Below are 27,866 nucleotides of genomic sequence, written 5' to 3' on the forward strand. Positions count from 1 at the left end.
TCAACAGTTCAGAAGTGAGCGCATCTCCTGGGGCAGAGGAGAAAGTACTGGTAAGTTTCGGGCATGGGGCAGGGGTTGCTCCTTCTGGTTTCTCTTTCCTGGAGGACAAACCCCGGCGGACAATATTCCCTGGAGCGGACAGGTCGGCCCTGGTTCTCCACGCTTCTATGGGAATGCTGCGCTTCGTCCCAGGAAGCGTGAACATGGTAAATATTTAGCTACTTGTGATGTGAAATTCCGTAGAAACAAAAACTAGTTTATTCCTTGTCCACCACTGCGCCCCCAGCACCCAGCACAGGTTGACCTGCAGTAGTCGCTGAAAATTCACTCGCGGAACGAATAAACGAATGAACAACCGCGGCAACGCAGGAAAAGAGCGGCAGGCGTCTCACGCCAGCAGCGGACCGGGGCGCCTCTTTGCTCCGCGCCCTGGGAGCGGCAGATACAGCGCGTCGTGGACGCTCATCCCGTTGCCAGGCGACAACGTTAAGTCACGAATTCTCGACTGCGCGCGCGCGGCGGAGCTCCGAGGGGACGCTGCTCGCGCCTCCGGAGCCGCGCCAGGTGTGCGCACGCGCGTGCGCGCCCGCCGCGGCCCCGGGCTCCCTCGGTGGCGGCGGACGGACCCACAGGGGCTGGCGGCCGGGTACCCCGTCAACGATTCGGGTGCCTCGCGTCCGGGAGATCCGGGATTCAGAGCCCAGCTCCTGCGAGAACAGTACCACTGTTAGCAAGGTGAGAGCCCGGTCTTTTTGGCAAGAATATTCGGGAAAATACTTCTTTTCCTTGATTCTCTGAATCCAATTGGTTGAAAAGGAAGCGGGCTCGTCCGGGATTTGAACCCGGGACCTCTCGCACCCGAAGCGAGAATCATACCCCTAGACCAACGAGCCGCCTACGTGCAGGGCCTCTCCATATTTTCAGATAAGAAGAAATAGAATCCAATTACCCTCATTCTGTTTACAAAGAATTTGTTCCCCGAAACTTAATTCCCCGCCAATCACCTACATGAATGAACAGTTGGAAAGGCTGTTTGTGTCAAAGGTCTGTTGACAGTTGCAATCACCATGACGTCACCTGGTGGTAAGGCTGGTCTGTAGGGAATTTGGACATTTTCTTTTTCCTTTGCTCTACTTCGCTAAACTATTCTAAGTCGTTTAACTCATTTCCATCTAACTTTGAATTAAGTTAGCTTAGAAAAATTCTTGTTCTGGAGTTTTCCTCTTCTCACTTCTTTCCTTTTTGAAAGTTGGATATTATCATTACCGAGGGGCTGCTAGACCAAAGCGTGTTTTTCAGCTCCCAGAAGTTCCACTGATCGGAGGTACATTTCTTAACATTAATGTTTCACGGGCACCAAGACGTTAGTGTTAGATGCGTTTATTAACTTACCAAAAACTTCTGGTTAAAGTCAAAGTTTACACTAGCTGGTGTATCTAAGCCACATTTTAAATCCATGTGAACCAACACGCATGCCTGGAACTAACACACATTTTCAATTTTATTTTGCTGCACTGAGTGTGATGCCTTCAGAATTAAAAACAGTTCCCTCATTAGGTTCATCCTTCCCGTTATTCTATAATTATTAGATTGGAAAAAGAAGCGATCATGGTACCAAGGAAGTAAGCGTCAGAGGGAATTTTTCTGTCTTCACACTTTCAGAGTCAAAAAGATGAGCCACAGTCTTCTTGGCTATTTAATCAATGCAACTATCTTTCAGTGACAACTAATATACATTTTGGGGCCTTATAATCACTTCTTAGGCTCATGTTACTAAATTTTTTCATCCTTTTTCCCATCTGTTATATGAGAACCACTCCGATGTGAGTTCTGTCTGTAGATCAATCTTTGACTCACTGAACCCAATTAAGTTTACATTAGGAAAGTACTCTAGTTTTGATCGGTTTTCTTATCTAAACAATACATTTGGACTCTTCTAAATTTCATGATACGCTGTAGGGTATGACAAATGATTTGAGGGGACACACAGAGGTAGTTGTTTGACATGTTCTTTAACAAGTGCCCTAAAAACTTGCTTTCTCATAAGTAAGACGGAGTGAGGACTGGACTTGGGTCCCCTCACCCCAACCACAAAATCCAGCATTTCTTGGCTGCCTTCACAGAGAGAAAAAGATATGCCCTTGAGTAGCGTATCTTGCAGGAACGCAGAGGCAGCATGCTCATTGAAAGGGATGTCTTGACTGTGAAGACTGGTAAAGGTGGGGCCAAACCAGTGCGCCCCAAGATGGACCACAGTGGTAACGTTTCACCCCCGTTTCCCCCTCATTATAATACTAAAAAAAAGGACTGCCCGAGGGTCGAGATTTAACATGCTAGAAGACGCATGAAGAAGCATGACCTTGACGCGTGCAGGAGCCAAGAAATCCCCTCCTCTATGTGATTAGAAGTCATTCTTTTCCCACCTACGCCTCTTTATAAAGCTCTCTCTGACCCCTCCTCAGAGACCCAGCCTCTCTTGTGCTCCAGCACAAGCCCCAACCAAACCCTGCCTGGATGGCGGCTTCCGCCTCTTGTCAATTTCTATTGTCTGGGGGGCGCCAGGGCCCAGTTAGGTACCATGAGTAGGCATGTTGGTCAAGGTATTGATTGTAATATTCGGTGCCCTAAAACCAGATTGTACCCCAAGCACAGGTCATTATGACTTCATCTGGTTTATGACTTTGAAACCTCTGTATTCTGCTAGAACTAAGAACAGAGCCCTTCAAAGATTTAACCCTTCAGTGCAAGTAGCTGTCTCCAAATTCTTTATAGACTGGCATCCCTGCTTGCTGAGTGTCTCACAAAATTTCCTCCTCTGAAAAAGGCAATGCAGGCGGATGAATGCTTAGTTTGTCTCCCTCTTGTGTCTGTCCTTAGCTTTAGAAGGTTTCGGCTTTTCAGTAGGATTGAGAGAGAGACGTTTGAAATGTCAGCTCCTCGGAAAGATGGTGCATCGACCCATCTTTCTTATCAGTGTTTTTCTGAACATTTTTCTCTAATCAAAGACAAGACCCAGGAGATGGCTGATATTCTTGTCAACTCTCACTCTTTATCTTCATCAGTTTTCCTGTCTTCTGTCTCCCAAGGATTCCATCTGATTTGGTAATCTCACCCTTTATTTCTGTTTGTCTACTCCAGTTCTTCCTAAAGACCCGCTAACAGGCCAGATCTGGAGAGAACGACAGGGCACCGATTCACCCCCTGGCCTGTTGCGCACACGGACTCCTCAGAGCTAGAACACTGCGCTGACCTCATTTTCTCCTGTGGACACGTGTCATAATTGTCCTTGGGGTTGCATTTCTTTCTAGAGTGAACTGGAACATACCTGTGACTCTTGGCCCTCTGGAATTACTCAACACCTTGGAAGGGGAGGGCATAGGATGTGGCATTCATGGCTGTCCTGGACAGTCCTGAAATCAGGCACTACATACCGCCCAGATTCCAAGATTACCCCAGGCAAGGAGCGAGGCTACCTCCAGGTCCAGGGCCGCCAGCTACCATAGACCCAAGGACTGGAGCACTGTTTCTGTAAATGCTGTCCCTCCACTTATTTTGTTCTATCCTTCTGGGCCTCGTTTGTTGTTGTGTTTCATAAAGTTATCTTAGTTTCTACCTTTTGATGCCTCTGTAATGCTTGCTAAGATTGTTCTTTGACTTAATGTTCTAGCTCACTCATTTGATCTTTGGGTATACTGCCCACTCTCTTATCTGATAGTCTACCGAGTTGTCGAAAAACTCATTCATTTCCCATCCATAGCCAGTGTCTCTGGCTGTTTCTTCTTCGTAACTGTTTATTCCAGCGTCAGGTTTCCATTTTCTTCCTTTGTGACTTACAGAATTTGTATTGTGTTTATTTCGAATCCTTATGCTAACATCGCCCACACATTCTGTCACCTCTACCATAGATTTCCTCATTATTGTCATTCTAAAATAGGTCTGGCACCCTGCAGATATCTTCTGCCCAGCCTCTGGACCCATGGTCACCCTTCACTGATAATGTTTGTATCTGGTAATAGGGGCAGAACTCCCTCCCTGATTGTGCCGATCCCAACGATACAAGGTGAGAATGCCCACGCTGCATGGTTTACCACGTAGACCACACTACCTCCCATTTGCCCCCTCCGCACAAGGAAGCCATCTACCTCTGCCTAGAAAGTTTCCTGTACCATCTGCTATGACACTGGTTTTTCTAAACTGTGTCCCAATCTTTCCTGGGATGTATGTGAGGAGATATTGTTTGGGTTGAGAGCACGGAGTTAATCTCCTCAGAGGTTACTTTGTCTGCCTTTTAAACATGGGGTTCTTTTTTCCACTGGATACTTTTTCCTGCGCTGTCGAAGATTAGTTGGCCATGTATTTGTGGGTCCGTTTCTGGGTTCTCTATTCTATTCCATGGATCTATGTGTCTATTTTTGTGCCAGTACCATACTGTCTGGAAAATTACAGCTTTGTAATGTACCTTAAAGTCCGGAATTATGATGCCTCCAGCTTTGGTTTTCTTTTTCAACATTTGGCTATTTGGGGTCTTTTGTGGTCCCATACAAATGTTAGGATTGTTTGTTTTAGCTCTGTGAAGAATGCTGGTGCTGTTTTGATAGGGATTGCATTGAATATGTAGATTGCTTTGGGTAGTATTGACATTTTAACAATATTCGTTCTTCCAATCCATGAGTATTTAATGTTTTTCCATTTCTTTATGTCTTCTTCAATTTCTTTTGTAAGCTTTCTATAGTTTTCAGTGCATAAATCTTTTACCTCTTTCGTTAGGTTTATTTATTCCTAGGTATTTTATGGTATTTGGTGCAATTGTTAATGGGATCGATTCCTTGAGATCTCTTTCTGGTGCCTCATTATTGGTGTATAAAAAAGCAACTGGTTTCTGTACATTGATTTTATATCCTGTGACTTTGCTGAATTCCTGTATCAGGTCTAGCAGTTTTTTGGTAGAGTCTTTCGGGTTTTCCATGTAGAGAATCATGTTGTCTGCAAAGAGTGAAAGTTTGACTTCTTCCTTGCCAATTTCTATGCCTTTTATTTCATTTTGTTGTCTGATTACTGAGGCTAGAACTTCCAGCACTATGTTGAACAACAGTGGTGAGTGTGGACATCCCTGTCGTGTTCATGACCTTAGGAGGAAAGCCCTCAATTTTTGCCCATTGAGGATGATATTAGCTGTGGGCCTATCGTATATGGTTTTTATTATGTTAAGATATGTTCCTTCTATCCCAGCTTCCTTGAGGGTTTTTATCAGGAAGGGACACTGTATTTTGTCAAGTGCTTTTTCTATATCTATTGACAGGATCATATGGTCTTATCCTTTCTTCTGTTAACATGGTGTATCACGTTGATTGATTTGCGAATATTGAACCAGCCCTGCAGCCCAGGAATGAATCCCACTTGATCATGGTGAATAATTCTTTTAATATACTGTTGAATTTGATTTGCTAGTATCTTGTTGAGAATTTTTTCATCCAGGTTCATTAGAGATATTGGCCTTTAGTTCTCCTTTTTAGTGATGTGTTTGGTTTTGGAATCAAGGTGATGCTGGCTTCATAGAATGAGTCTGGAAGCTTTCCTTTCATTTCCATTTTTTTGGAACAACTTGAGAGGAATAGGTATTATCTCTGCTTTCAATGTCTGGTAGTATTCCCCTGGGAAGCCATGTGGCCCAGGACACTTATTTGTTGGGAGATTTTTGATAACAGAATCAATTTCTTTGCTGGTTATGGGCCTGTTCAAATTTTCTGTTTCTTCCTGTTTGAGTTTTGGAAGTGTGTGGGTGTCTAGGAATTTGTCTGTTTCTTCCAGGTTGTCCAATTTGTTGGCATATAATTTTTCATAGGATTCTCTAATAATTGTTTGTATTTCTGTGGTGTTAGTTGTGATCTCTCCTGTTTCTATCATGATTTTATCTATTTGGGTCTTCTCTCTTTTCTGTTTGAGAACTCTGGCTAGTGGTTTATCAATTTTGTTTATTCTTTCAAAAATCCAGCTCTTAGATTCATTGATCTGTTCTACTATTTTTGTGGATTCTATATTGTTTATCTCTGCTCTAATCTTTATTTCTGTTCTTTTACTGGCTTTGGGCTTTCTCTGCTGCCGTATTTCTAGTTCCTTTAGGTGTGAGGTTAGGTTCTGTATTTGGGACCTTTTTTGCTTCTGGAGATAGGCCTTGATTGCAGTGTATTTTCCTCTTAGGACTGACTTGGCTGCATCGCAAAGGGTTTGGACGGTCGTGTTTTCATTTTCATTTGCTTCCATATATTTTTAAATTTCTTCTTTAATTTCCTGGTTAACCCAGTCATTCTTTAGTAAGATGTTCTTTAACCTCCATATATTTGGAGGCTTTCTAAGTTTTTTTCTTGTGGTTGATTTGAAGTTTCAGAATGTTGTGATCTAGAAATGTGCATAGTGTGGTCACAATCTTTTTGTACCTGTTGAGGGCTGATTTGTGACCCAAAGACAGTCTCTTCAGCAAATAGTGTTGGGAAAACTGGACAGCAACATGACGAAGAATGAACCTGGACCACTTTCTTACACCATACACAAAAATAAATTCAAAATGGATGAAAGACCTAAATGTGACAGGAAACCAGAAAAATCCTACAGGAGAAAATAGGCAGCAACCTCTTTGACCTAGGCTGCAGCAACTTCTTACTTGACATGTCTCCAGAGGCAAGGGAAATAAAAGCAAAAATGAACTGTTGGGACCTCATCAAGATAAAAAGCTCCTGCACAGCAAAGGAAACAACAAAACTAAAAGGCATCTGAAGGAATGGAAGAAGATATTTGCAAATTATATATTGGATAAATGGTTAGTATCCAAAATCTATAAAGAACTTACCAAACTTAACACCCAAAAACAAGTAATCCAGTGAAGAAATGGGCAGAAGTCATGAATAGACACCTTTCCAAAGAAGACATCCAGATGGTTAGCAGACACAGGAAAAGATACTCAACGTCACTCATCATCAGGGAAATACAAATCAAAACCACAATGAGATATCACCTCACACTGGTCAGAGTGGCTAAAATTAACAACTCAGGAAACAACAGATGTTGGCAAGGATGCAGAGAAAGGGGATAACACTCTTGCACTGTTGGTGGGAATGCAAACTGGTGCAGCCACTCTGGAAAACAGTATGGAGGTTTCTCAAAAAATTTTAGAGTAGAACTGTCCTATGACCCAGCAATTGCACTACTAGGTATTTATCCAAAGGATACAAAAATGCTGGTTCAAAAGGGCACATGCACCCCAATGTTTACAACAGCACTATCAACAATAGCTAAATTATGGAAAAAGCCTAAATGTCCATCGACTGATGAGTGGATAAAGAAGATGTGGTGTATATATACAATGTACTTTACTCAACAGTCAAAAAGAATGAAATCTTGCCATTTGCAACAGCATGGATGGAACTGGAGGGTATTATGCTAAGTGAAATAAGTCAGTCAGAGAAAGACAGATAGCATATGATTTCACTCATATGTGGAATTTGAGAAACTTAGCATAAGACCAGAGGGAAAGGGAAGGAAAAATAAGTTACAAACAGAGAGGGAGGCAAACCGTGAGAGACTCTTAAATACAGAGAACAACTAAGGGTTGCTGGGGGGGGCGGGTGGAGATAGGTTAAATGGGTGATGGGCATTAAGGAGGGCACTTTTTGGGATGCGCCCTGAGTGTTATATGTAAGTGATGAATCACTGGGTTCTACTTCTGAAGCCAAGACTACACTGTATGTCAACTAACTTGAATTTTAATTTATTAATCACAGGTTTCAAGTCCTAGATGGAGTGATAGCAGGTATCTCAATTACAACTTTGAATTGTTTTCCACCACTGAACATTCTAAGAGTTTTTTGAGACACATAGTGACTACAACATCATAAAACTCCAAGAAAGTAGTTTTCTTTCTATCCCTACTCTCACTTTGTATTTCTTGATTTTTATTTTGGGTATTCTTCAAGAAATGTACCCAGTCTCCTCTTGTCTCCAGCCTACTGTGTTACCACATAGCTTCCAAAAGTGGGTGATAAAGGTGAGAGGCAACAATGGAAAAATTCAAATCCCCCAAATGTATATCTTAAGGAATATCTTTAGAATTTTAATACTTTGCAATAATGGGGGCACCTGGGTGGCTCAGTCAGTTAAGCATCCACCTCTTGATTTCTGCTCAGGTCATGATCTTGAAGTTCGTGAGTTGGAGTGCCACGTTGGGCTGACAGCATGGAGCCCGCTTGGGATTTTCTCTCTCTCTCCCTCTCTCTCTGCCCCTCCCTTGCTCACATTCTCTCTCACTCTCTTTCTCTCTCCCCTCAAAATAAATAAAGTGTATAAAAAGAATAAATACTTTGCAGTAATGAATTGAGTGTTCCCATTAATGAACTTGGTGTCACAAAACTGTCCTTTCTCTTAATTACAAGTCCCAGCTTCTGCTCTGTATTCACACTGATTTAATCTGTTCCAAGATTCATGTGCATTTTGCTCTCTGGCACATAGTTTTACCTTAATTGTCCCTGGGCTGGCAGGGAACAAGGGACAAGGGTAGTCACTGCTAACCCTGTGCTTAGTTTGCCCATGAAGTCAGGTATGCAGAATTCATGCATGTTTCAGGGAAACAGCAGTTCATCTGGAATCAAACACGTGTGTTGGTGTTAGTTGGCAACCTCAAGAGCTTCTTGGGGACAATCTGAAACAGGGCCCTCTGAGGAGGGCAGGGAGAGACTGAAGAGAGAGGCAGTCCACTCCAGGTTGGTAGGTAGCAGTTCTAGTTAGCAAGAGAATTTACATACTAGGCTTGTCTTCGGTGGTCTGCGACAAGAAGATCCCTGCACCTGCCTGCCAAATCTTAAAAGTTTATATAGAGGTCCTAACTGGGTTCAGTCACATATAGTGTCTAGGTGGCCTCAACACCACATCACTATCTCAAAGCTGTGTCCTTGAGGCAGCTTCTGGAAACAGGGAAGGCAAACAGAACACATATTCCAAAGACAGGGGAAGGAGTAAGGAGCTCCCATCGCCAGGGTCCAGCTCACAAGTCAACCAGTGGTCACATCCTATCAATGACCTGCCCAACATTTGGGAAGAATCCATTTAATTAGAGATGGTAATGGTTCAACTTTCAGCTTATTGTCAGAATCGGGGTCCAGAGTTCTAATTAGTAAATCATGGAGTGGTCTTTATTCATTTCCATAAAATTAATGAGTGATTACGGGGTACAGACTGTGAACTATGTGCTCTGGTATATTCCTCCTGTTTTCCTTTGTAAAGGTCATGATGTCATTAGTATCCCCATTTTTCAGATAAAGGGTTTCTGAGATCTAGTGTATTTTACTGGCAACTTGGCTAAATTTTACCACTCAGGTTTTTATAACAGCCTGATATGGGTTATAATGCACTGAAGAAAAAGTAACTTTTAAAAAAAATTCTTTAAATGTTTATATTTGAGAGAGAGAAAGAAACAGAGGGCAAGTGGGGGAAGGACAGAGAGAGAGGGAGACACAGAATCCGAAGCAGGCTCCAGGCTCTGAGCTGTCAACACAGAGCCCTACACAGGGCTTGAACTCAACGAGCCATGAGATCTGACCTGAGCCAAAGTTGGACGCTTAACCAACTGAGCCACCCAGGTGCCCCAAGAAAAAGTAACATTAAAGAGAGGCAGAATTTTATTATTTTTAAGTGTATTTATTTTGAAAGAGAGAGAGCGAGAGAGTGTGTGTGTGTGTGTGAGCAGGGGAGGGGAAAAGAGAGAGGGAGAGAGAGAAAGCGTGAGCAGAGGAGAGGCAAAGAGAGAGGGAGAAAGAATCCCAAGCAGGTTCTTGTGCTGCCAGCACAGAGCCAGACCCGGGGCTCAAAGTCATGAAACCGTGAGATCACAACCTGAGCCAAAACCAAGAGTTAGATGCTCGATGGAATGAGCCACACAGGCACGCCCAGAATTTTGTTATTTTGATAAAAACACTTACGTGACACGTAGCATCTTCAGTCAGCAGCAATAGTCTCCAGGCATATGAATATGCTCAGAAAGAATTTCCATAGTCCAGGCATTTTAAGTTTTATTTTCACTGAGGTAAAATATACATAAAGAATGGGGCACCTGGGTGGCTCAGTCGGTTAAGCGTCCGACTTCGGCTCAGGTCACGATCTCACTGTCCGTGGGTTCAAGCCCCACGTCGGGCTCTGTGCTGACTGCTCAGAGCCTGGAGCCTGTTTCAGATTCTGTGTCTCCCTCTCTCTGACCCTCCCCTGTTCATGCTCTGTCTCTCTCTGTCTCAAAAATAAATAAATGTTAAAAAAAAATTAAAAAATATATACATAAAGAAAACCACATATAGCTTACTTATATAGCCCAATGAATCTTTACAAACTGTACATGTCTATAAAACCACCCCCCAGACAAAAGTGTAAAACATTACCAGACATAAGCCAGGAGTGTCTCCCATTTCTCCATTCTACTTGCTCCCAGAGAACTGACTGTCCTGACTGAACAGCACAGATTAGTTTTTCAATCCGCTGCCTGATGGCCCTCATTCTTCTTCCCTTCCAGCCATGCTCTCATCTAACTTCTTTCAGTGGGAAGATGTACAACCAGCCCCTCTTCTGTATCTCTCATGTTTCTGGCACTGCTACCAAAATAAATTTTGAGATTTAGATTATTTAATTTGAAAACAGTAAACTAGTGGAAGGGGAGATGGGCAGAATTATGTGATGAGTCCCATGATTCTTTTCTCTCTGGTGTGCAGACCTGGTGTAATCCTCTTTCCTAGAATATGGGCAAGACCTCTGGATATGGTGGGATTTCACTACTGTGGGGAAGGAAAAATTCTTCCTCTACCCTTCAAGGTCTTCCAGCTGGCTTAAGAGTTAAGTTGACGTGAGACAGATTAATAGGAGAAACCAACCACAGTTATTACATGTGCCTGGACTACCAATAATAAAATTAAGACCTAAAGAAATGACCAAGGCAGGCAGTGTTTATACTTTTTAGACAAAGAAATAATACATTTTTGAGTAATTGACAGGATAAAGAAAACAGATGTTTGGGAACTTTACTTAGTAAGGAATTCCAAGTGGAATTTGGGCTGAGATAGTAGATTAGTAAAAACATAACAGCTTTCTCTGCCGTTTCTACAGCTTTCTCCACTCTTAAATTTTCCATCTCTGGTGACAAGAATTTCTTTTTACTTCTTAGTATATGGCGGGTATCTTTCATATGAAAGATTTATTTCCTGCTTTCAGGGAGAGAGCAGAAGGTCTGAGGCCTATGCACTGTCTGTTTCTCTAATAGCTTTAATTCAAAACAATCAGTCTGCCATTGTGGTACATTTTGGGACAACCTGGCCTTGGCTCCTACACTACCATGATTGAATTATATTATATGACAAAATGGAAGTGATTTTTTCAGATGTAGTTAAGGTCCCTAATCAATTGGCTTTGAGTTAATAATAAAAAACGATAGATCAAGCCTTGCAGATGCTATCACCTTGGAGCCATCTGTGTGGCCCAGCCCATGGTCAACTCCACTGTGTTCTTCAACATCACCCCGGATAGCAAGCCATTTGGCTGTATCTCCTTCGAGCTGTTTACAGACAAAATTCCAAAGACAATGGAAAATTGTTGTGTTCTGTGCACTGGGGAGAATGGATTTGGTTATAAAGTTTCCTGCTTTCACGGCATTGGTTCACGATTAATGTGCCAAGGTGGTGACTTCACACGCTATAATGGCACTGGCAGCAAGCCCACTTATGGGGAGAAACTTGATGAGAATGTCATCGTGAAGCATAGGGATCCTGGCATCTCATCCGTGGTCCGCTGGACCCAACACGAATGGTTCCCAGGTTTCGTCTGTGCTGCCAGCACTGAGTGTGATGGTGAGCAGGTGGTCGTTGGCAAGACGAAAGAGGGCACGAATGTTGTGGAAGCCAGGGAACACTTTGGGTCCAGCATTGGCAAGAGCAGCAAGATCACCGTTGTCGACTGCGGACAAATCTAGTACATTTGACTCGCGTTGTATCTAAACTGCCAGACTGTTCCTTCTGTTGCTCAGGGGAGCAGTCCTTCACCCCCATCTGCTCAAAACATCCTACAATCTTTGTGCTCTGGCTGCAGTTCTATGGGTCCCCTAGTTTCCTAATTCCCCTCCAAGTCTAGCTGGATTGCAGAGCTACGTTTATGATTACAAAATAAAAACTAAACAACAACAACAAAAGAGAGAGTGACAGATTATCCTGGGTGAGTCTGACCTAATCAGGTGAGCCTTTTGGAAGAGGGTCCAAAAGAGACATATTCAGAGTAGGAGAGGCTCTCCTGCTAGCTTTGAAGAAGTAAACAGATATGTGAACTGCTTATGAAGAGGGTCACGTGGCAGGGGGTGTCCTCTAGGAACTGAGGGTCTGCGTTCTAAAACAACAGGAAACTGAGGTTTGCCAGCCATCAAGCGAGCTAGGAAGACCTCAGATGAGACCGCAACCTTAGCTGACATTGTGAATTGTGTCTGGTGAGACACTAATCAGAAGAGGCAGCTAGGCCATATTCCTGACCCTCTGAAACTATGAGGTAATACATTTGTGTTACTTTAAGTCATTAAATGTGTGTTCATTTGTTATGCAGGAATAGAATACTAATATACCAGACTACATGGATGTGGTGTTTTCTTGACTGAAAGTCATTCAAGTAGGTATTTCATTTCCCCTTCTGGAGAAAGAATCATCACCATATGTGACACTCTTGATATGTCCAGTATGGACAAAAAGTGGGGAAATGAACAGTGGTTTGTTATGGTGGGTCAATCAGTTGAGCCAGTTGTGAAATATTAGTTTTTAAGCTGTCACGGATACTTAAGTATTTGTCCTTGGCAATCTAGCCAAAATGGCCCATAGCTCTCATTTAAAACTTCTCTCACTTTCCAAAATCCTTCCTTCAGTTTGGTATCTGACTCTATTTTCTTCTCCTCTGTTCATGCTTGCACATTAGTTGTGTTTCCTTACATTTGCTCTATTGAGCATCATGGATAAGAATCATTCTTCCCACTTACTTGCTACACTACTTATTTGATAATTGGACATTCATTCATTTATACATGTGTTCAATAATTATGAACTTTTACTTTATTCCTTCAAGGAAATAAGACGGGATGAAAATAAATAAATAAAAGGGGTGCTTGGGTGACTCAGTTGGTTAAGCGTCTGACTCTTTTGACTCAGGTCACGATCTCACTCAATTGTGAGATCAAGCCCTGCGTTGGGCTCCACACTGTCAGTTGGGATTCTCTCTCTCTCGCCTTCCCTCTCTCTCTGCTCCTCCCCTGATCACACTCTTTCTCAAAATAAACATTTTTTTTTTAAAAAGAAAATAAGTAGACAAGAAATAAGATCTTATACTGTGTTCTTTTAAAATATCTAAGTCTCTTGTTAACTATCAAGTTTTCACTCCTCTCTTTTTATTTCTTTCGATTTATTTTCTCAAGAAAGAAGCACATTTGTGTATAGAAATTTTCACATCCCAATTTTACCCATTTCCACAGTGTCCTTGAATATGCTGTTATCCCCCATATTTATTGTAAATTCATAACTACCTATATAGCCTTCATTAAATTTGGTATGACACGAAGGGTCAGATTTTCCATTAGGGGCTGATGGTAGAGATGATCCAAATATGGTGAACATGACTATGGCAGTCCAAAATCCTATACGGAGCAATGAAAATCTTGGAATAGATTTTAGAGCAAGATAGCTTTTAGGGCAAAGCCACATGTATTTCAGAAAACATTTCATCTGTATTTTGGAAACAGTCCCAAGATAATTTGTGGCCCAAGCTGGCGATAGGTATATGGAAATGGATCTGAAGGGTGTAGGATCAAGGTGAAAAGAGTGTAAAGATGGATAAAGCCAAATGTATTGAGATAGACTCACTCAGCAGAAATTATGAATTCAATATTTTAGCCTAAGTGGCTAGGAATGGCTCAAACAGTTTGAAAGCTTGGATACCTGAAAGATGAACCCAAACATGGCCCATACTAAATGAAGCTGAAATGCCAAGAACTTCTTAATATGCTGTAGAGGAAGTTAACCCAAGATTTGAGATTATTGGGATTCTAAAGTATTTATTATGTAAGATCTGCTCATCCAAACCAGGAGGGTTCCAGAGAATATGCCTTTCACTAGAGCTGTGACAAATAATCATGAGTATAGCCCCAGCATCCTAGAAGAGCTGTGTTGAAGTTCTTCCCTACAAATAAGAAATTACATCAGAAGTTACTGTCATTGAACCGAAATGCCTAAATATAGTGTTAATAATTTGAATGCAGAATGACAGGTATGGACATTAATCAAATAGTCTGACTCACAGAGATCTTTGCCATTGACTAGTTGATTATGGTTCTCTAGAACCGATGTATGTAAGAGGTTGACTCAAGTCTTTCTTGATCTGAAAAAGGAGAAAAACTCCAGGCCTTGTGAGTACAAATCTGACTTGAATCCCTTGCACATCATGAATGGTCATGGATCCTTAACCATTCCCAGACTGGAACCAGTTCAGTCACCCATGGCACCTCTAATGATGGGAGAGACAGATCCCCAGGAAGAAACCCTACTACATTGCCAAAGAAATACACTGATAATCTTCCCGCCGGCCATCCTGAAAGGAACATTCAGTCATATACTATGGTAACTGTGTAGTAGATGAGGGACATAATCATCTTTTCAGAGATTCATGATCATTGGCTCTCAACTGATGATAATTCCCGGCGCTCCAAAGTCTCACTGGGGATCGCCAGTTAGAGAAGGAGTTTAGTAGGGTGACATGATCAATGAAGTTTTGTCTCAGGTGCACGGTTTCTTCTAAGAAATCCACTGTCATTTAAGAATCGTTGCTTTCCAGTGGGTAATCTATCATTTAACTCTGGTTACTTTCAAGACACTTCCTTTGTTTTAATCTTTACAAAAAAAAAATCTACAAATAGATATGTGGTATCTTATTGATTTCCTATGTAAATTAATGTAGAACCACATTATTTTGTGACTCTTTCATGGCATACTAGGATGAGACTGGTTTTATTGTGGCAGTGTGAGGGCACTAACAAACGTGTCTTGCAACAAGTCACAAATTATTTTCAAAACACATTTTAATTCATTTTTTAAAAATACAAACTCAAAGATTTAACAACTCGGAAAATATAGAAAGATGTAAAAGGAAGTTCCAGTTTTTGCTTCACTTACCCAGTTTCTCTGAAACCAGGTAACACTCTTTTAAGTGTCTTTTGAACTCTTGTAAAAGATGGAGATAAGGGCGAGTAAAAATATTACAGTCCATTTTTTAATACTATTGCTCTTGAATTACTATCTCTTATTAATTACAAATACACTTTGAATATTATTCCATAACAATACATTTTGAACTCACCTGTTCTTTCACAAGCTCAACAAAAATTCCTTTGTATGGCTGGATCCTCTAGGATACTTTCACATAGCCAGCAAAACAGCCCTTTTTGGCTAGATATTTTAGTTGATGTGTTTAAAAAAACACTGCAGTTTGTAATAGTTTTTAGGCTCCAAATCTCCTACGAGCAATATTTATCTGCTTGATCCTCCTAGAAGTTAAGCTTATAAGTCAAAGAGTAAGTACATCAGCTTTTTGATGGAATTTGACAGATTCTTCTCTTTCCTACAGGAAGCGTGATAGTTAAAGAGACATCTTATAAGAAAGAAAGTGGAATTGGCTAACTCTTCCCGAGGGTGGCAGGATGGACATGAGAAGAAGGCTGAGTCCCCAGAGGTTATTATAATCTCCTTCCTGTGTCAGCTCATGGCTACTAGTCACCAGCTTTGTTGTATAATACGATACTTTAATTTGTTTAAGCCAGGCTTCATTTTTTTTTTTTAGCGCTCAGCCATAACATGTCTTCTTTCAAACTTGCTACCCAAGGGATCTGTGAAAAACCAGGCATTTTTCAGGATTTATTGACTATGCCAACATCCACCCAGATGTCCATCTCTGTGAATCAGCACAAACGGGCTGAGAATTGCATAACCAAGAGTTAGAAATTCTTGAATATTCAATATGAAAGAAGCATTCTCTAAGGAGAAATTTAAGCCCAAAGAAAGAATACAATCTGTCCAATAAAAGAAAACAACGCATCAGAAGGAGAACACTGTGAGCGGCTCTTCTCTCACGGGGGGGGGGGTCTGGTGAAGGATCTTGGATTTCTGAAGGTAGAAGACTTGCCTGTGGTGCTTGTGGAGAAGAAGCACCATATAGGCGCTGGCCCAGCCCATGAGACTCAGAAACAAGAAATCCCGCAGGGCCATGAGGATGGGAAACGTCCACTTCATGACCTGGCTTCTTGGGAGGACGTAAGAGCAGCTATTTGCGTGGCTAGCTTGTGACTTGTTTAGGCTGCTCGTGTTTCTGACGTAGTAGAGTAAGTTCATGCTGACCAAGGAGTTGAGGACCCAGAAGAAGAGGCAGAGGGGAAGGATGTGCCTTGCGGATGCTGGCTTGAAGCCGGCAGGCATGGGGGCTCTGGGGCTGATGGTGGTGGCCTGGACCACGGCGAGGAAGCTGCTGGTGGAGATCGAAAGGCCCCGGGCCACCCTCTCCAGAAACACAAACGCTTTACAGCCCACGTCGCCTAGGACGTTTCTCACACCAAACATCACTATTGTCTTCAGCGTTACCTTGGACAAAAGTATCACGGTATTTGTAAAAGCCAAGTGGATGCTAAGAAGGTGTACAGATTTCGTCGCAGTGCCCGAAAAGAAAGCGCACATGTACTTCACAAACACAGAGATGTTCCCCACGATGCCGGGTCCGGTGAGAAAGAGAAAAATTGTTGCCCGGATATTGTTCAAAACCATGTTTTTGCTTCAAGGGCAGAGAAATTTGAATCCGGCAAGAGCCTTTCGAAGAAAGCTGTGGGCCCAGGCGGATCTGCGAAGAAAAATGCACATCAGAGGGCTCCTCCGGTGCACAGAGGACAGTCACGGTGTATGTGACAGAGCAGATTTCTGTCCGAAGAACTCTCTTCCTTTCCCCGTGAGTGCTCCCGCCGGGTCGTTCTATGTGGCTTCGGATGCGATCCTGAGAATCAGAATACAGAATCTGAAGTGGCAATCCGGATTTTGTTGTCTCGCTCCACACGGGCGAAGACAAACTACGTGCTCCAGAGTTTATGTGTCCCCGATACGTTCGATCCCAGCGTGTGCTGAGCGGAACTAACATTTCCCCCAACCGGACGTCCCCCTGTGCTTTCCAGTTCCTCGCGTGACATCACCATCAGCCACCCCCAGGAAATCTGGGTCTTGCTCACCGCCCCACAGCCCCACACGAGAGCCTGAAAACCTCCCGTTGCATCAGTGTCTTTTTTAGCTCCCACATTCAGCCTGTCAATCTTTCCCAGGGCCCGTTAGGTTCAGCAGCCACGGCAAATCTCATTCTGACGAGGATAACAATTTCCTGGTGTGCCTCCCGATCCAATCTTTATAGCTCTGATACACAGCCCCGAATACTTCCAGAGTTGTCTTTGAAAGCCCAGACTGAGTCTGTGACTTCACTGCTTGCAAGTTTTCACCGGGTTTTCCTAGTTTCAACATCAAATCAGACGGCGTAGCCTTTGGAGATGGGACCCCAACTTTTAAAGCCGGATCAGCCAGAGACGTGCAGACATGGTCTGTGGGCTGGACAAGCTCTGATCAGACCTGATGCAGTCTGGGCAGGCCCCAGGGTGGTTGGGGGGCGGGGGACCTTGGAATGCTGCCCGGCAGGGGGGCAGGGGTCTGCACAGGAGGTCTGAGTCCCGCTGAGGACACGGAGGAGACCCCAGGGGAGGCCTGGGTCCCTTCAGGGTGTGTTACCGGCGCCCCGGAGGGGGCGGTTAGGAGAAGCCAGCTAACAAGGAACTGGGTGCTGTCCTGAGACAGGGGCGGTTTAGGAAGTAGGGACTCCCAGGGGTGGGCAGGGTAGCCAAGTGGGCTGGGGCCGCTTCGGTAGGAAAAGAGGAAGCACAGCCACGAAGGGTGATGGCGCCAGTCACACTCGCTCAAGAGCCCTGGGGGAATCCGTGTTTGCAGGGAATTGAGCGGTCAGCTGTCCCGCGGCTGTCCTCCTGCCCTGGTTAACAAGGGAACTGAGGCGCCTGCTGTCAGTCCCAGCCCGCAGGCCCCCTTCGCGCCTGGGTGAAAATGCACGTTCTCGCCCCCAACCTCTCCCACCTCCCTTTTCACCCAGAAGTGGCTAGAACACTGCTGACAGCTTCCCCCAGACAACATAAACCAGGAGGTCTGACTGAACCGCGGGGCTTGCATGGGCCCTGTGTGCTTAGAAAGGCGCCCCACAGGCCTTCACTCTGCTCCCTACGCTCCCAGTCCTTAAGGGCTCAGACGACCGTGGCCCGGAAGGCGTCTGGCAGCACGAGCTGCCTGAACTTAGGCTTGTGTCCGGGTTTGGCACCAGGAGGCCTCACGACCCGGGGACCTCGGTCGTGGCCTTTGGGCCCCCGCGTCCTCCCCCCCACCCAGACACGTGGGGAGACCGAGGCCTGCGCCACGTTGTCGGAGAAAGCGTGACAGGATCCCGACTGCCTCGCACCTCGTGAAATAAACGGCCCACCTGATGGCAGGAACAGCACCTGAGCCAACCTTCTGGAGTCAGAACAGATTCACTGTTTAGTCAAAGCCCTGGAATCTGTTACAGTGACTGCACTCAGCACAGCTCAGTGCCCCGCCATGTCCTCATCAAAACCGTTTGGTTTTGCTTCTCTCGACCCAGAGTCTCCCAAGTTTCCAGCCTTCTTTTCATCTTCCCCAAATTTCAAACTCTGAATCAGAGTTGGGACCGGTGTCTGTGTCACCCAAGCAGCCGCTTCTCTTCGTTTCCGACCGAACCCTGGCAGAGGAGGGAGGGACGGTGTCCTCCCAGATTCGTTTTGGGAAATGTCGAAGGAAACGATTTTCACAGACACCTTTTCCCTTCAGACGGGTGCGTGGAGCCCCTTCTGGATCTAACACCTACCCGCTGAGCCAAGGAGGGGCATCCCTGTCGGCTCGTGTTCTCAACTGACAGATGAGATCAGCGCTTTTGGCTCCAGACCCCTAGGGTCCAATTGCAGGGGATTGCCTCGGGCCCCCACCTCACGACCTGGCAACCCTACAATGAAGAAGTGGGATTTCGGCAACAGCCACTGCAACGGCCACCCTGGTGGCTGTTAAGAGGTGCCCCCGCAAGCCGGCGCCCAGGGGCGAAGCAGTATTCCGAATTAAGCCCGGTGTTTCCCCATCATTGTAAGATCCCACAGCAGTGTTTCCCTGTACCTCTCACCGTGGTCCTGAATAGTCTGCCTTAGCGCCTTGAACAAGCGTCATTGAGTATTCTCTTCTTTCACATTACCTATAGGTGTACCAGGAACCTGCTAAAAATACTTATGTAACATGTGATGTACATGTGATAAAAAGCCTTTTGAGATAAGCACTATTTTCGTCCCCAATTTTGAATGAGGACACACAGGCACACATAGATTGCATAAGTTGCGGGGCACCTGGATGGCTCAGTCAGTTAAGCGTCTGACTCTTGATTTCCGCTCAGATCATGATCTCCCAGTTTGTGGGATTGAGCCCCGCATCTGGCTCCTTGCTGATAGCAAAGGAGCCTTCTTGGAACTCTCTCTCTCCCTCTCTCTCTGCTCCTCCCCTGATCTCTCTCTCTTTCAAAATACATAAATAAACTTTAAAAATGTCGCACACAAAAAAGACTGCATACGTTGCCCACTGAGACTTCTAAGGGCAAAAGAAAAAATAATAATTTTCGCTGGTGCAAAAGAGAGACCCCACCTTCCCTTCTCTTAAGAGTGTTTTCTTAAAAAAAAAATTATAAATTTTTCCTCAACCCCTTTGAGATGTATGTAAATTTTTTTAAAAGCTAAATAAAAAGCTTACCAGTTTTGCAACCCAAGAATGTTTTTGTCAAGGACCTGTGAGCCACCTTTTGAAACATAAGCCTGAAAGAAGACAGTGCCCTTGTCACCCAGTTGCTACGGGACATTAGGAGCCCAACTTCTGGGAGGACCTTATCCCAAATTGCAAAACTGCACCCTGTCATCAGAATTGAGAAATTTATTTATTTTCTCTTCAGATGAAGCCAATTCATTTACACAGCATCATCCAAATCACCAGGTGACTTTAGGACGCACTATGTGTGACAAATGGTGCTGGCCAGACTTCTCACTGGAGGGCAAGCTATCACTTATCTTGAGATAAGATGTATGTGATGGGTTGCACCTGCTTGGCTCTATTAAAAGTGAGCTTTTGTTTTCTCCCATCCAAGTACTAACCAGACCCAACCCTGCTTAGTTTGCGAGTAGCTTTTGTTTTCTGTTCCTGCAGTCTCTTTAGCAGATTGTCTGTGGTGCACAGCACATTATGGTTTCCTGCTTTCTCAATAATGAAATTGTTTTCCTTCCCTTTTACTTTTTATAGAGAAGTCTTGTGGTTGGCTGGAGATTTTGTTGCTAATTCTCTTTCTCCAACACCCATAGATAGTAAGTAGCTGAACCAAGGATTGAACCCAGGATTCTAACACAAGAGCACAAGCTCTTAACTCCCGCCAGTTCCACTGGAGTCAGATGCTTAACTGACTGAGCCACCCAGGCGCCCTGGAAAATAAAGGCTTAAGAAGAGAACATCTTCAGGACCAAGGGCTTAATAGAGACTATAACAAAAATAATGAGGGGTGCCTGGGTGGCTCAGTCAGCTAAGTGTTGGACTCTAGATTCAGCTCAGGTCATAAACTCATGGTTTGTAAGTTTGAGCCTTGCATCAGGCTCCATGCACACGGACAATGTGGAGCCTGCTTCAGATTCTCTCTCTCTCTCTCTCTCTCTCTCTCCCTCCCCCACCTTTCTAAGTAAATAAATAAATTTAAAAAAAAATAAAGACTTTTGCTCTGTGAAAGACTCTGCTGAGAAGATGGAAAGACATGCCTTAGACTGGGAGAAATATTTACGAAGTGTGTATCAAACAAAGGATTGTTCTAGAATGTAGAAATAACACTCAAAACTCAAAAGGGGAAAGAGGAGCAATCCAATTATAAAATGTGCAAAAGGCACGAAATATTTCAATGAAGAGGACGGACAGATGGAAAGCTAGCATGTGACGAGATGTGCAACGTCACCAGTTTCCAGAGAAATACACATTAAGATGAGATATGTCAGAGAAATGAAAGTGTACGTGCACAAACGCTCGTACACAAATGTTCACAGCCAGTTTGCCTTCGAATGGCGAAAAGCTGGAAACAACCTGGAAACAACCGGAATGAGCCTCAATGGGTGAATGGTTACACAAAATGAGGTACATCCATACTATACAATAGTATTCAGCAATAAAATTAATTACCTGCAGCCCGTGGCTGGCTCACTCGGTGGAGCGTGGGACTCTTGATCTTGGGGTTGTAGCTTCGGGACCCCCGTGCTGGGTGTAGAGATTCCTTTTTTAAAACTCTTTAAAAAAATTAATTAACTATTGATGCATGCAACAATTTAGATAGATCTCAAGGGTACTATACTGAGTGGAAAAAAAAATTCTAAAAGTCAATAATCCGTCATCTATCTATCCATCTACCCTTCCACAACTTTGTTTGGTACGTTTGAATAAGCAATGCATTTGCTAGGGTTTAAAGCTGCATCTATAAAGAAATAAAATAAACAATCCTCCCCCACCCCAGTCCCAAGCTACCCCTTCCCCCACTAACATCAACCTTTCACCTTTATCCCGTGGGCCCACCTGGAATTTCTTCATACAAACGGAACATACAAGTACAAACGTGTAACTCAAAAGGCCTGTGGTCGCCCCTTCTGCGCATGTTTATGTCCATCGCCCCGCCCCCCGCTGGTGAGTCCCGGGGGGCGCAGTTGGCTTGGCCCCCTGGCTGTGGCCCCCGGCCACGCCCACTCCGGCACCGGGAGCCCCAGGTGAGCTGAAGGTGTTTGTTGTCTGTTGTGCCCACGTGGCCTCCCTTCTCCACACCCCACCTTCTAACCCGGCACGTGGGATGCAGACCCCACCGTGTTCGTTGGATTGAGCCAGGTAGGGTGGGAAGGTCTGGGTTATCTCTAATAGCAGAGCTTAGAACAGCTTTTTTTGTAGTTACGGAGCCAAGAAACACGGGGGGAAAGGAAAAAAAAAAAGAGGAATTAGAACAGGGATAATGTGTCTGATACTGGCGATTTCCATAAGGGGCGGTCTCCTCTGCCTACGCCTTGTATCAAGGAGTCCTCCCTGGTTTGGGCCAGAAAAGATCTTTCCTTTCTCAAATCGATGCAGTTTCTCATAAAGATGTATATAATTAACATCATTAAATGTTTCCTATATTATGTATTTCAAATAACATTGAAGATAGTGTAGCTTTGTTGTTCGATTTATCTGTTAAAGTGAGAGGTCTTGGGTTCAAGACCTTATGAGATTCAAGTTGTATCCAATGGGATTTTCTTTGCTCCTGCCTCCTTTCCACTCTGGCTCGGGTTCTCGCTCGCTTGCTTGCTTTCCTTCTTTCTTGACGAGTCTTCACTGCCTTCATTAGGTGGTTCCATAAGGGACTTGCCAGCATTCAGATAATCAACAAGCTCAGTAGTGTCTCCAGGGGTCTCTCATAAGATGAATAAGAATGAGTGGTAGGTTAGGGCAGCGGTGTTCAAGTTCTGTTTGTGTTTCCCCTCTTCGAGTCAATACTATTAGAATGTTTTTAAAAGTTCATAAAGCTAATGAACAAAATATGTATGTATGCCAGCGCTTTGTCTTGTTGATGTTTTTGTTTCATGCCTTCGGATGTGTGTGCAGTGATATAATTCATTGTAGTTTTGATTTGCGGTTCCTTCAGGATTAATGATGTGGTGCACCTTTTCATACGTTTACTGGACATTGAATACCATTTAGTGGAGGTGGCTGTTCAAGCCTTTGCCCATTTTTATTGAGTTGTTTATTTTTCTTTATTGACGTCTAAGAGTCTGCATATATTTGAATCTTTTGTCAGTTATGTGTATTGTGCATATCTTGTCCCAAGATGTGGTATCTCTACTCAGCTTCTTTTTTTTTTTTTTTAATTTTTTTTTTTTTAACGTTTATTTATTTTTGAGACAGAGAGAGACAGAGCATGAGCAGGGGAGGGTCAGAGAGAGAGGGAGACACAGAATCCGAAACGGGCTCCAGGCTCTGAGCTGTCAGCACAGAGCCCGACGCAGGGCTCGAACTCACGGACCGTGAGATCATGACCTGAGCCGAAGTCGGCCGCTTAACTGACTGAGCCACCCAGGCGCCCCTCTACTCAGCTTCTTAATGATGACTATTGATGGATAGAAAATCCTAATTTTAATATTGTCCAAATTATAATTCTTTGTAGGGTTAGCCTGTTTGACATCCTGTTCTTTAAAAAAATATCTGTCTACTCTGTAGTCATAAAGATATTCTCTTACACTTTCTTCTAAAAGCTTTATTATTCTACATATTAAAATCTTTATTCCATCTCTGTTTCTTTGGGTTATGTAGGTTAGGAGGTCAGGTGCATTTTTCCATGTGGATATTTCAGAAACCCAACATAATTCACTTAAAGTCCGTTTTTGACCCACTGCACTGAAGTGTTGCCCTTATAATAAATCAGATTATTATAAATATATAGTCTGGGCATAGTCTCTTGTTCTATTGATCAGTTTTCTCATTCTAGTAGGTCCTTTATATTTTCACATAAACTTAAGCATACGAGTTTATACACACACACACACACACACACACACACACACACACATTTTGGAATATTAATCCAAATTGCACTGCAACTTAAAGAGTGATTATGGGGGGAGGGTGCCTGGGTGGCTCAGTTGGTTAAGCGTCCGACTCTTGATTTTGGCTCAGGGCATGATCTCATGGTTCGTAAGACTGAGCCCTGCGCCAGACTCTACCCTGCCTGCTTGGGATTCTCTCTCTCCCTCTCTCTCTCTGCCCCACCCCCCCTTCTCAAAATAAATAAATAGACTTAAAAAATTAAAAAAAATTTGGGAGAATTGACACCTTAAACATACTGAGTTTTACTTTCCACGAACGTAGGATTCTTATTTATTTATGTAGCTTTAATGTATCAATGTTTCATAGTTTTCAGTGGAGAAATAGCATAAGTGATTGTTTTCTCTTATATATTTGATGTTTAAATTTTTAGTAAAATTTTCAATTATGTATTGCTAATAGGTAGAAGGCAATTCTTTTTCTATTGATCTTCAATTTATTGAACTTGCTAGTTCCACTTTTTCATTCTTTCCTGTTTCCTACACACACAATTTTATTAATGGTGAGTAAAAAAAATTTTACTTATTTCATTCCATTTTCTTTTCTCTTCTCGTTTTTTTTTTGTTTTGTTTTGTTTTTGTTTTTTTTTTTTTTTACCTTCTCACAGGGTCTAGAGTCTCCAGAACAATGCTGAGGAGAAATGATAATAAACATCTGCCTCATTCCCAACCTCAGAGAAAAGCATTTAAAATTTCCATATTGAATATGACGTTAACTGTGGTTTTCCTGTAGCTAATCTCTATCAATTTAAGAAACTTACTTTCCTTTGTAATTTCCCTGAGAAGTTTTATTTATATTTTTCATAACTGGGTGTTGATTTTTGTCAAGTGTGTTTATGGCTCTACTAAAACGAATGCATGCTTTCTTTGTCCTTTGATGTCTTTATGAGATTCATTATTTTCCTCGGTTTATTGAATATTAATCCCTTCTTGTATCTCGGGAATAAATTACACCGGAGCATAATATATTACCCTTTTTATGTATTGTTGGGTTCTGTTAGCCAATATTTTGTTTACAATTGCTGCATTTATATTCATAAGCAATGTTAGCCTATGATTTTGTTACCTTGCAATGTCCTTTCTCAGATTTTTGTATCAAAGTTGTGCTGGTCCCTTCAAATGAGTTTGGAGGTATTCCTGGGATTTTGCTGATGGCCAAATAACTCCCTCGTTTAACTCTATGTAGGCTGGACGTTGGCCTAGGATGTTTCCATCCAATCTTTTCTCCTCTGTCCTTCACTCAGAATCATACTTGCATCTTGTTTGGATGGCTCTTGGGCCTCCCGGGCTCCCTCCACATTTTCTCTCACAGTCTGTTTGCCCTGGCAACTTCCCTGGATATTTAATGTGGTCTTGGTGTTTGCTTCTCGGAAAACCCAGGCCAGCACACTATTTTTATAATACGCTTCTAGTTCAGGCTGCACAGAATTTTTGCCATGCAAAAAATTTCACTACATCATCTACCTGTAGCTACTAACAGAATCAGTATAGAAAGCAGGTTTCCCCACATCTCAGCGGGCACTCCGGCGGGGAGGCTGGTGGGAGGCCCTGCTGATCAGCACAAAGGGGCTGAGACTGGCGTAACCGAGCGTTAGAAATAGTTTCATATTTAACACCGTGTGGTCATTGGTCAGGAAGGAGCCGATGCAGAAGGAGAAAATGAAGTCCGCCCAATAAAAGAGAAGGAAACAGGCCATGAGGAGGAGGGCACTCCGCGTAGCTCTCGTCTCCGGGCTGGAATTTCTCTGGGATCTGGAGCTCCGCAGGTGGAGCACACTCTGGCGATGCTTGCACAGACGGAAAGCCATGTACCCGCTGCTCCAGCCCATGAGGCTCTGGGAGGTGATGTCCCGCAGCGCCATGAGAGTCAGGAAGAGCCACCTGACGGTCAGCCCGGAGGGCAGCATATGGCAATAGGGGTGGGAGCCAGACGGTGTGATCCCGGACCCGTTGGTGCTCTGGGCGGCTGTGATGTAGGAGAGCAAGTTGGAGCTTATCAGGGAATTCAAGATCCAGAAGAGGAGGAGAGAGGGGAGCACTTGCCACGCGGTGCGGGGCTTGAGCTTTCTCCACGAGGAGGTCCTGGGGCTGATGGTGAGGGCCTGGACCACGCTGAGGAGACAGGTGGTGCACATTGAGAGGCCACGGGCCACTCTCCCCAGATAAAACACGGTTTTGCAACTGGCACTATCTAGAAAGTTACTGACATGAAAAGCTGCTGTCATATCGAAAATGCCTCTGGCACAAAGTGTCATGGTATTGGTAAAAGCCAGGTGGACGAGGAGAAGGTCTGTGGGCTTTTTCTTAGGACCCATGACAAAAACGTACACATGGCTCGCAAACAAAAAGAAGTTTCCCGCACAGCCAGGTCCAGTAAGAGAAAGCAAGATTGTTCCCCGGATGAAGTCAATCCAGTTTATCTTCCACCTCATGGACAGTACAGGAAAAACCTTTTGAGGAAAACAAACAAGTGAGGACGGCAAAGACAAACATGTTTTACGGCTGTGGCCTCTCTCCGGTTGCCTGAAGGGGACAGAGAAGCGGAAATACCGCAGTGTGTGCGTGGTCCTGCCTATGCGTTCTGTTCAATCCACGCTTTCTCTGCCCTTTATGCTTCAGCAGCATTTGACTTGTAGAAGGGATGACTGTGAAATCTGCATGTCCCACATCACACAGGGTCCATCCGATTCCCGTAACTTTACCTTCTGAACGCTCCACCTGTCCGTGCGCGTGCGACAGTGTTCCCCCGGACGTCCCGCTCTAGGTCACGTGTTCCCCAACCCGCGGTCAATTCCTGCTTTGTGACGCTGCATTTCACCGTCCCTCACGTCCGACATCCAGCCAGCTTCATGTTGTAGGGCGCATTGTGGGTCCTCCCCACCCCCTCTGGTAGCCTGTGCCTTCGTGACTCTACTGCTATGAGCCCTGGCTGGAAACAGTTGACCTTGTCTGGAGAATTGCCTCTGGCAAGAGAAAGCAACCCCTACCAGGAGGTACACACTCCCCCCACCCCCGTCCGGGCCTTATTCAGAGAACCTAGGCTGGTTACCGCCTGCGGGAAGGAGCTCGGCCACCTCCACATGTGGGGTGCTCCGGTAGGCAGATTCATTCCGCGGTCTCGTAGGCTGGACATGGCTGATACGTTCTGATGACTAAGACCACATCTGGAACTTGTTTTCACCTGTTCACCCCTCCTTTATCTTCACTTCCTCCAACCCCCACCCCCCACCCCCGCAATAAACCCTGTGAACAGAATTAAACTTTCAGAATCTGCTTTGAGGAAATCCAGTTACGGCTAATGTCGTACTGATTATGTTTCTTTTTTTTTTTTTTTTAATTTTTTAAATTTAAATTCCAATTAGTTAACCTAAGTGTAGTCTTGGCTTCAGGAATAGAACCCAGTGATTCATCTCTTACATATGACACCCAGGGCTCATCCCAACAAGGGCCCTCCTCAATGCCCGTCCCCCAGTTAGCCCATCCCCCCACTCACCCTGCTCCAGCAACCCTCAGTTTGTTCTCTGTATTTAAGAGTCTCTTATGGTTTGCTTCCCCCTCTGTTTTAATCTTATTTTTCCTTCCCTTCCCCTACGTTCATCTGTTGAGTTTCTCAAATTTCACATATGAGTTAAATCACATGGAATCTGTCTTTCTCTGACTTATTTTGCTTAGCATAATACCCTCCAGATACATCCACGTTGTTGCAAAAAGCAAGATTTAAATCTTTTTCATTGCTGAGGAGTATTCCATTGTGTGTGTGTGTGTATGTGTGTGTGTGTGTGTGTGTGTGTGTGTGTGTATGTATGTGTATATATACACACCACATCTTCTTTATCCATTCATCAGTAGCTGGACATTTGGGCTCTTACCATAATTTAGCTATTGTTGATAGCGCTGTTGTAAACATTGGGGTGCATGTGCCCCTTTGAACCAGCATTTGTGTATCCTTTGGATAAATACCTAATAGTGCAATTACTGAGTTGTAGGGTAATTTTATTTTTAACTTTTTGGGGAACCTCCATACTGTTTTCCAGAGTGGCTGCATCAGCTT

General features: G+C 43.9%; 1 protein-coding gene, 1 long non-coding RNA gene, 1 other non-coding gene and 2 pseudogenes across 4 annotated transcripts; 2 read left to right on the forward strand and 3 right to left on the reverse strand.

Annotated features, from left to right (window-relative positions):
* Positions 1-533: 533 nt before the first annotated feature.
* Positions 534-8,364, forward strand: LOC132666606 (uncharacterized). 2 transcript variants are annotated; one of them, XR_009604726.3, is made up of 3 exons: positions 534-735; positions 7,968-8,038; positions 8,178-8,364. It is a non-coding gene; the product is annotated as an uncharacterized LOC132666606 (long non-coding RNA). The 2 variants fall into 2 exon arrangements; XR_009604725.3 differs by lacking the exon at positions 7,968-8,038.
* TRNAP-CGG (transfer RNA proline (anticodon CGG)) lies at positions 822-893 on the reverse strand. The gene has a single exon. It is a non-coding gene; the product is annotated as a tRNA-Pro (tRNA).
* A 3,145-nt stretch (positions 8,365-11,509) lies between the features above and the next one.
* LOC132666389 (peptidyl-prolyl cis-trans isomerase A pseudogene) lies at positions 11,510-11,992 on the forward strand (annotated as a pseudogene).
* Positions 11,993-15,170: 3,178 nt separating this feature from the next.
* LOC144616252 (putative vomeronasal receptor-like protein 4) lies at positions 15,171-17,293 on the reverse strand (annotated as a pseudogene).
* Positions 17,294-24,055: 6,762 nt separating this feature from the next.
* On the reverse strand, positions 24,056-26,756 carry LOC132676826 (putative vomeronasal receptor-like protein 4). The gene has a single exon (XM_060628816.3). The coding sequence runs from the start codon at positions 26,245-26,247 to the stop codon at positions 25,327-25,329; it is 921 nt and encodes a 306-aa protein (XP_060484799.1). The 5' UTR covers positions 26,248-26,756; the 3' UTR covers positions 24,056-25,326.
* Between the last annotated feature and the right edge of the window lie 1,110 nt (positions 26,757-27,866).

The sequence above is a fragment of the Panthera onca genome, chromosome B2, assembly GCF_046562875.1.
Source record: "Panthera onca isolate mPanOnc1 chromosome B2, mPanOnc1 haplotype 2, whole genome shotgun sequence".
NCBI classification, from domain to species: Eukaryota; Metazoa; Chordata; class Mammalia; order Carnivora; family Felidae; genus Panthera; species Panthera onca.

Bases quoted from the DNA above. Each gene is read 5' to 3' on its own strand.
- LOC132676826 (XM_060628816.3), bottom strand. From the start codon at position 26,247: ATGAGGTGGAAGATAAACTGGATTGACTTCATCCGGGGAACAATCTTG.